Here is a 9,083-nt window from a genome sequence, read left to right as displayed (position 1 = left end):
GGTGAGAGTGCGACCCACTGTGCCACAGCTGACAACTTATGGTTAGTGATGCTGTCTGTTAAATATCACCAGATATCATTAGGTATCAGCCATTGATCCTCTTTACTATGAAACATTTTTGTGAATCATTTTGCCACATGGAATTCACAAGTACATTGGCTTAATACATTGTTGGGCCAATTTTCGCCTTAGGTGGTGGGCAGCGAGATTGGGCCGCCCGCCCGATGTCCTATCCGAGAGGCACAAGCCCTTTTTATGGCCAGGCCTCATCTCCGTAATGCCAGCAAACTGAGGGCACTCACAGATGAGGGGATGGGTGATATATCCAGTGACTCCTCTTCTGAGCCAAGCCAAAAGTTCAACATTAAAGAGGGAGGGAGGTAATCGCTGGGGGAGGGTTGGGATACGCCTCTTGGAGCTGAATGCAGGATCATTCCTGAAGTATGTTTGCAGTTTGGGATGATCCACATTTTCAACAATCCATGCTGCTTTTGCAAGTCCCCTTTTGCTATTTGCGTGGCTCTTATCTAATTGGTATATGCTAATTCTATGTCTGCCAAATTATTTTGATATCCACCATTTATTAAAGTGCAAGGCAGGAAGTGTAATAAGCAGATTAAAGCTTTTATTTTTTTTCATTTCCTGAACCTACAACTTTCAACAAGACTTAGTAATAATTCATACCACAAATACTCAATCATGGAATATGTGGACAAGAAAATCTTATGTCAAGAAGTATTATTGTTAAGAAGTAAAATATGCATAAAGTGTCAGCTAAGGTTTGTGCTTAGAAGCAGGCCAGGAAAAAGACCAGACCAGATAAATTTACTTCATTCTCCTGGATTTGCTTTCTATGAAAAGCAAAACCATATCTTTAGCTGTGCTGCAGTTATTACATCAAACCCATTTTGATTCCACTGCATCAGAAAAATCAGTACATTTACAAAGGAAAAGCACCACAAATTACAAACTTCCTCAAACACTTTTTGTTAAATGTCAAACTACCAGTTATTTGTTGTATCGTTACCCAAGGAACCATCAGAACATTCCAAATTGGGATTCCTGGTGACATATCTCTGCTGTTGATACACCATACTACATGGCAAACAATGGTTACAGAAATGAATTAGGTGTCTTCTAAATTTTTCACCCACAAAGGCATAAAAAATGGGATTGAGACAACAGTGGAAATAAGCTATATTGTGAGAGATTGTGTGTGCATAATCGATGTATATCTCCATTTCACAGCTTTGAAATTGCAGCACATTTAACTCCAAAGATTTCAAGAAAATCACAGCATTGTAAGGTGCCCAACATAAAAAAAACACCACTACGATCGTGAATATAACTCTCAGCGTCCTGTGTTTCTGCACTGTTCTACACTTCCTCAACGTTTGAATTATTCTAAAGTAGCAGTACACAATAATAATAAATGGCAGGATAAAGAACAGTATATTTTGTTGATAATATCTAAATAGTGTCCATTGACCTGCACTTTCACTTGGGTAAATGTGGACACAAACGAGGTCAACATCGAGAGCAGCAAAGATAAAGTCAGGGACGGCTGCTAATGTACTGGTCAGCCAAACAATCATACTGGTTATTGTTGCATAGCGAACTTTCCTGGACCTTGCAGCAGACACAGCATGAACAACCGCAAGGTATCGATCAACAGTCATCAGTGTCAGGAACATTATACCACTGTAAAAGCCAATGTAAAATATGCCACTCATTATTTTGCACATTTCATATCCAAAGATCCATCCCACTGAATGATGGATTGCCCAGAAAGGAAGAGAAATTGCAGAAAGTAAATCTGAAATAGCAAGATTAAGAATGAATATATTTGTTATGGTTTTTAGGTATTCGTATTTCACAAGTATCAGTAAAACCAATCCATTTCCAATTAGACTGAACACTAATACTAGTGCATAGAAGGCAGGCATCAGTGTTGCTCCAAATGTGTTGATGTCTTCTTTGTCGCACATATACTCATAGTCACTATCATCACCAGATTGATCGTAGTCAGTAGTTGTGGTCTCCATTATGTTCATCATTGGCAACTTTGAAGAAATCTGTTTACATAAGAAAAAGATTATTATTTTCATGATTTGTTCTCTTCCAGGGGCGATTCCTCAGAGGAGCTCCCGGCCTCTGAGGGTGCACCGTCACATCTTAGTGAACCATCCACCAGCGCAGATACTCAGACCTGGGTGGGTCCTAGTAGCGAGTTAGTTGGGTTGTCACCTGGTGAATCAACACACGTAAGTGAGCACGAGCAGACACTGGTGGAAGGGGCAGCAGCGGAGAGTCCGCGTCGGTGGGAGCACTCTTCTCCAGGCTCTGGCACAGATGCTGAACCTCGGGGGCCATCTTTTAAAAGGAGAATGATCGAGGTACAGGAGCAACTTTGCGAGGGAGTGGAAAAAGTGCCATTCACACTCTCCACAATAGTGGGGAGGATGGAGGTGTCCAACTCCATCGCTAGTGGGCTGGTGGCACAGGTAATTACGGCAATGTCTGCGATGGAGAGAAGGCTAGCCTCCATTGAGCTTCAAGCACGGCTCACAAATGAGTCCATTCGGGCCCTGGCAACGGCCGTGCGGACTCAGGGCGAACTACATTCTGCCGCCTTAGACAGGCAGACAGATACACTAGCACTGGCCTTACAAGGCTTCACACATGTCCTCCAAACTGTTGTCCAGCAGAGCGGTCGGAGTGGTGTGGGCCTGGCCCAGGGGAGGGATGATGGCGAAAGGGGACATGGAAGTGGGGACGCCACTCAAAGTGCTCCCACGTCTCACCCGTTGCCCCCCTCTCAACCAGTACCCGCAATGCTGCCTCCTCCCCAGGTGGCCGAGTCTGCCCCTGCACAGGTGCAGGTGGAGCAGTCTTTGGAAGGGCCTCATGGACACCAAAACCCAGAGGGCGTCGGCCCAAAGCATCTAATCAGTCAGGGCATGGACAAGGGCAGCCTGCCACTACCTCTGCTGCAGGGGCGGGGGGGGGGGAATGCACCATGTAGAAGCGGTGAGAAGAAGAAGTCAAAGGTTTTGTAATCACGAAGGGTTTGCACAAGGGTGTCTGACAGACTGTCATGTTTTTCATTTATAGTTGGTTTATGTTAAATTCACATTAAATGTTATGATTCTCACCACCACTGCCACGCCTTGCCCATTCTTGAGACCCTTTTGTGAAAGCGCCCTTACACGTGGTTGCTTATGAAAGATGAGACTTGATGCCGCCCATTGAGTGTGTTTGCAACGGGTGTATGTGTCGTTGTGGGACTGTTTTGATCAACCTGGGTGGGGGGGTGGTTGTGGTGGTCCTTACAGATGGTCTGAGTACTTGACTATCATCACTTTGCAGATATCCCTATGAGAATCTATCAAATATGAGTGACTCCCTGGCATGACAAGCAGCCTGGTGAGACGCTGCTCTGCTGCTGGTTCGCCCATCGTTGTCCTCCACATCCTCCTCCTCCTCCACATCCTCCTCCTCCTCCTCCTCCTCCTCCACATCCTCCTCCTCCTCCTCCTCCTCCACATCCTCCTCCTCCTCCTCCTCCACATCCTCCTCCTCCTCCTCCTCCACATCCTCCTCCTCCTCCTCCTCCACATCCCACAGATCGATCCAGGCACCAGAAGCTCATCTTGAGCATTCCTATGGCTTGCTCTATGACAGATCTGGTGGTGATGTGACTGTCATTGTGTGCCTCGCTGGTGGGGTTCCTTACGGGTATCATGAGCCACGTCTGCAGGGGGTATCCCTTGTCTCCAAGGAGCCATCCCTTAAGTCTGTCTTGTGCGTGGAAGAGGGCTGGGATGTTGGATTCGCACAGAATGAAGGAACCATGGCAGCTGTCTGAGAATTTGGCGCACACCTACAGAAACCTCTTCTGGTGGTTGCAAACCAGCTGCACATTGATAGAATGATATCCTTTTCTGTTGATGACCATTCCTGGCTCATGTGGAGGTGCTCAGATTGCTACGTCTGTGCTAACTCCATTTACCCGCCTTGGTTCCATATCTCTTAACAAAAATCTATCGATCTCAGATTTTAAACATTGTGAATTGAGCTAGTGTCTCCTGCTATTTGTGGGAGAGAGCTCCACACTTCTACCACCCTTTGTGTGATGAAGTGTTCCCTAACTTCTCTCCTGAATGGCCTGGCTCTGATTTTAAGGTTATGTCCCCTTGTCTTAGACTCCCCCACCAGCAGGAAGAGTTTGTCTCTCTCTCCACCCTATCAATTCCTTTCAAAATCCTAAAAACCTCAATCAAATCACCCCTGAAAGGGCGGCGGAAGCAAATTCAATGGTAACTTTCAAAAGGGAAAAAAATTACAGGGCTATGGGGAAAGAGCAGGGGAATGGGACTAATTGGATCGCTCTTTCAAAGAGCTGGCAAGGGCACGATGGGCTGAATGGCCTCTTTCTGTGCTAAATCATAATATGACACTATGGGACTATGATTAACCTTCTATATTCCAGGGAATACAAGCCTAGTTTATGTAATCGCTCCTCATAATCTAATCCCCGGAGCCCAGGTAACATTCTGGTGAATCTGCTCTGCACTCCTTCCAAGGCCAGTATATCATTTCTAAGGTGCGGTGCCCAGAACTGTACACAGTACTCCAGATGTGGTCTAAATAGGGCTTTGTCCAGCTGTACCAAAACTACCTCCCTTTTATATTCTAGCCCACAAGTTATCAAGGCGAATGTTCCATTAACCTTTTTGATTATTTTTTGTATCTGACTACTACATTTTAGTGATCTGTCTACATGGATCCCCCATGTAACCTCCCACTCTCCACCCCCCCCACTCCCATTCTCCAGTCTCCCTCTCTCCCCCACCCCATTCCCCAGTCTCCCTCTCTCTCCCTCCACCCCGTTCTCCAGTCTCCCTCTCTCTCCCTCCACCCCATTCCCCAGTCTCCCTCTCTCCCCCACCCCATTCCCCAGTCTCCCTCTCTCCCCCACCCCATTCCCCAGTCTCCCTCTCTCTCCCTCCACCCCGTTCTCCAGTCTCCCTCTCTCTCCCCGACCCCCATTCCCCAGTCTCCCTCTCTCCCCGACCCCCATTCCCCAGTCTCCCTCTCTCCCCCACCCCATTCCCCAGTCTCCCTCTCTCTCCCTCCACCCCATTCCCCAGACTCCCTCTCTCTCCCTCCACCCCATTCCCCAGTCTCCCTCTCTCCCCGGCTCCCATTCCCCAGTCTCCCTCTCTCCCCAACCCCCATTCCCCAGTCTCCCTCTCTCTCCCCGACCCCCATTCCCCAGTCTCCCTCTCTCTCCCTCCACCCCGTTCTCCAGTCTCCCTCTCTCTCCCCGACCCCCATTCCCCAGTCTCCCTCTCTCCCCGACCCCCATTCTCCAGTCTCCCTCTCTCTCCCCGACCCCCATTCCCCAGTCTCCCTCTCTCCACCTACCCATTCCCCAGTCTCCCTCTCTCTCCCCAACCCCCATTCCCCAGTCTCCCTCTCTCCCCGACCCCCATTCCCCAGTCTCCCTCTCTCCCCGACCCCCATTCCCCAGTCTCCCTTTCTGCCCGACCCCCATTCCCCAGTCTCCCTCTCTCCCCGACCCCCATTCCCCAGTCTCCCTCTCTCCACCGACCCCCATTCCCCAGTCTCCCTCTCTCCCCGACCCCCATTCCCCAGTCTCCCTCTCTCCCCGACCCCCATTCTCCAGTCTCCCTCTCTCTCCCCGACCCCCATTCCCCAGTCTCCCTCTCTCCCCGACCCCCATTCTCCAGTCTCCCTCTCTCTCCACCGACCCCCATTCCCCAGTTTCCCTCTCTCCCCGACCCCCATTCCCCAGTCTCCCTCTCCCTCCCCTACCCCCATTCCCCAGTTTCCCTCTCTCCCCGACCCCCATTCCCCAGTCTCCCTCTCTCTCCCTCCACCCCATTCCCCAGTCTCCCTCTCCCTCCCCTACCCCCATTCCCCAGTCTCCCTCTCTCCCCGACCCCCATTCTCCAGTCTCCCTCTCTCTCCCCGACCCCCATTCCCCAGTCTCCCTCTCTCCACCTACCCATTCCCCAGTCTCCCTCTCTCTCCCCAACCCCCATTCCCCAGTCTCCCTCTCTCCCCGACCCCCATTCTCCAGTCTCCCTCTCTCTCCCCGACCCCCATTCCCCAGTCTCCCTCTCTCCACCTACCCATTCCCCAGTCTCCCTCTCTCTCCCCAACCCCCATTCCCCAGTCTCCCTCTCTCCCCGACCCCCATTCCCCAGTCTCCCTCTCTCCCCGACCCCCATTCCCCAGTCTCCCTTTCTGCCCGACCCCCATTCCCCAGTCTCCCTCTCTCCCCGACCCCCATTCCCCAGTCTCCCTCTCTCCACCGACCCCCATTCCCCAGTCTCCCTCTCGACCCGACCCCCATTCCCCAGTTTCCCTCTCTCCCCGACCCCCATTCCCCAGTCTCCCTCTCCCTCCCCTACCCCCATTCCCCAGTTTCCCTCTCTCCCCGACCCCCATTCCCCAGTCTCCCTCTCTCTCCCTCCACCCCATTCCCCAGTCTCCCTCTCCCTCCCCTACCCCCATTCCCCAGTCTCCCTCTCTCCCCGGCTCCCATTCCCCAGTCTCCCTCTCTCCCTCCACCCCATTCCCCAGTCTCCCTCTCTCCCCAACCCCCATTCCCCAGTCTCCCTCTCTCTCCCCGACCCCCATTCCCCAGTCTCCCTCTCTCCCCGACCCCCATTCCCCAGTCTCCCTCTCTCCCCCGACCCCCATTCCCCAGTCTCCCTCTCTCTCCCCGACCCCCATTCCCCAGTCTCCCTCTCTCCCCGACCCCCATTCCCCAGTCTCCCTCTCTCCCCCGACCCCCATTCCCCAGTTTCCCTCTCTCCCCGACCCCCATTCCCCAGTCTCCCTCTCTCCCCCGACCCCCATTCCCCAGTCTCCCTCTCTCTCCCCGACCCCCATTCCCCAGTCTCCCTCTCTCCCCGACCCCCATTCCCCAGTCTCCCTCTCTCCCCCGACCCCCATTCCCCAGTTTCCCTCTCTCCCCGACCCCCATTCCCCAGTTTCCCTCTCTCTCCCTCCACCCCGTTCTCCAGTCTCCCTCTCTCTCCCCAACCCCCATTCCCCAGTCTCCCTCTCTCCACCTACCCATTCCCCAGTCTCCCTCTCTCCCCAACCCCCATTCCCCAGTCTCTCTCTCTCCCCAACCCCCATTCCCCAGTCTCCCTCTCTCTCCGCAACCCCCATTCCCCAGTCTCCCTCTCTCCCCAACCCCCATTCCCCAGTCTCCCTCTCTCCACCTACCCATTCCCCAGTCTCCCTCTCTCCCCGACCCCCATTCCCCAGTCTCCCTCTCTCCCCCGACCCCCATTCCCCAGACTCCCTCTCTCCTCAACCCCCATTCCCCAGTCTCCCTCTCTCCCTGACCCCCATTCCCCAGTCTCCCTCTCTCCCCGACCCCCATTCCCCAGTCTCCCTCTCTCCCCAACCCCCATTCCCCAGTCTCCCTCTCTCTCCCCGACCCCCATTCCCCAGTCTCCCTCTCTCCCCCGACCCCCATTCCCCAGTTTCCCTCTCTCCCCGACCCCCATTCCCCAGTCTCCCTCTCTCTCCCCAACCCCCATTCCCCAGTCTCCCTCTCTCCACCTACCCATTCCCCAGTCTCCCTCTCTACCCAACCCCCATTCCCCAGTCTCTCTCTCTCCCCAACCCCCATTCCCCAGTCTCCCTCTCTCCCCGACCCCCATTCCCCAGTCTCCCTCTCTCCCCCGACCCCCATTCCCCAGTCTCCCTCTCTCCCCGACCCCCATTCCCCAGTCTCCCTCTCTCCCCCGACCCCCATTCCCCAGTCTCCCTCTCTCCCCGACCCCCATTCCCCAGTCTCCCTCTCTCTCCCTCCACCCCATTCCCCAGTCTCCCTTTCTCCCCGACCCCCATTCCCCAGTTTCCCTCTCTCCCCGACCCCCATTCCCCAGTCTCCCTCTCTCTCCCTCCACCCCATTCCCCAGTCTCCCTCTCTCCCCGACCCCCATTCCCCAGTCTCCCTCTCTCCCCGACCCCCATTCCCCAGTCTCCCTCTCTCCCCGACCTCCATTCCCCAGACTCCCTCTCTCCCCCGACCCCCATTCCCCAGTCTCCCTCTCTCCCCCGACCCCCATTCCCCAGTCTCCCTCTCTCCCCGACCCCCATTCCCCAGTCTCCCTCTCTCTCCCTCCACCCCATTCCCCAGTCTCCCTTTCTCCCCGACCCCCATTCCCCAGTTTCCCTCTCTCCCCGACCCCCATTCCCCAGTCTCCCTCTCTCTCCCTCCACCCCATTCCCCAGTCTCCCTCTCTCCCCGACCCCCATTCCCCAGTCTCCCTCTCTCCCCGACCCCCATTCCCCAGTCTCCCTCTCTCCCCGACCTCCATTCCCCAGACTCCCTCTCTCCCCCGACCCCCATTCCCCAGTCTCCCTCTCTCTCCCCGACCCCCATTCCCCAGTCTCCCTCTCTCCCCGACCCCCATTCCCCAGACTCCCTCTCTCTCCCTCCACCCCATTCTCCAGTCTCCCTCTCTCCCCGACCCCCATTCCCCAGTCTCCCTCTCTCCCCGACCTCCATTCCCCAGACTCCCTCTCTCTCCCTCCACCCCATTCTCCAGTCTCCCTCTCTCCCCGACCCCCATTCCCCAGTCTCCCTCTCTCCCCGACCTCCATTCCCCAGACTCCCTCTCTCCCCCGACCCCCATTCCCCAGTCTCCCTCTCTCTCCCCGACCCCCATTCCCCAGTCTCCCTCTCTCCCCGACCCCCATTCCCCAGACTCCCTCTCTCTCCCTCCACCCCATTCCCCAGTCTCCCTCTCTCCCCGACCCCCATTCTCCAGTCTCCCTCTCTCCCCGACCCCCATTCCCCAGTCTCCCTCTCTCCCCGACACCCGTTCCCCAGTCTCCCTCTCTCCACCTACCCATTCCCCAGTCTCCCTCTCTCTCCCCAACCCCCATTCCCCAGTCTCCCTCTCTCCCCAACCCCCATTCCCCAGTCTCCCTCTCTCTCCCCAACCCCCATTCCCCAGTCTCCCTCTCTCTCCCCGACCCCCATTCCCCAGTCTCCCTCTCTCCCCGACCCCCATTCCCCAGAC

General features: G+C 54.9%; 1 protein-coding gene across 3 annotated transcripts in view; it reads right to left on the bottom strand.

Moving 5' to 3' along the window:
• Positions 1-628: 628 nt before the first annotated feature.
• LOC137334924 (C-C chemokine receptor type 3-like) overlaps positions 629-9,083 on the bottom strand; it is a 195,570-nt gene continuing 187,115 nt past the window's right edge. For all 3 annotated transcript variants that reach the window (XM_068000026.1, XM_068000019.1, XM_068000032.1), the window contains exon 3: positions 629-2,075. In XM_068000026.1, coding sequence (XP_067856127.1) covers positions 1,002-2,057 — 1,056 coding nt within the window. In that variant the 5' untranslated portion in view covers positions 2,058-2,075 and the 3' untranslated portion in view covers positions 629-1,001. The remainder of the gene's footprint in view (positions 2,076-9,083) is intronic.

This window comes from Heptranchias perlo, chromosome 2 (assembly GCF_035084215.1).
Source record: "Heptranchias perlo isolate sHepPer1 chromosome 2, sHepPer1.hap1, whole genome shotgun sequence".
Taxonomy (NCBI): Eukaryota; Metazoa; Chordata; class Chondrichthyes; order Hexanchiformes; family Hexanchidae; genus Heptranchias; species Heptranchias perlo.
This window is presented reverse-complemented; position numbering and strand designations above follow the sequence as displayed.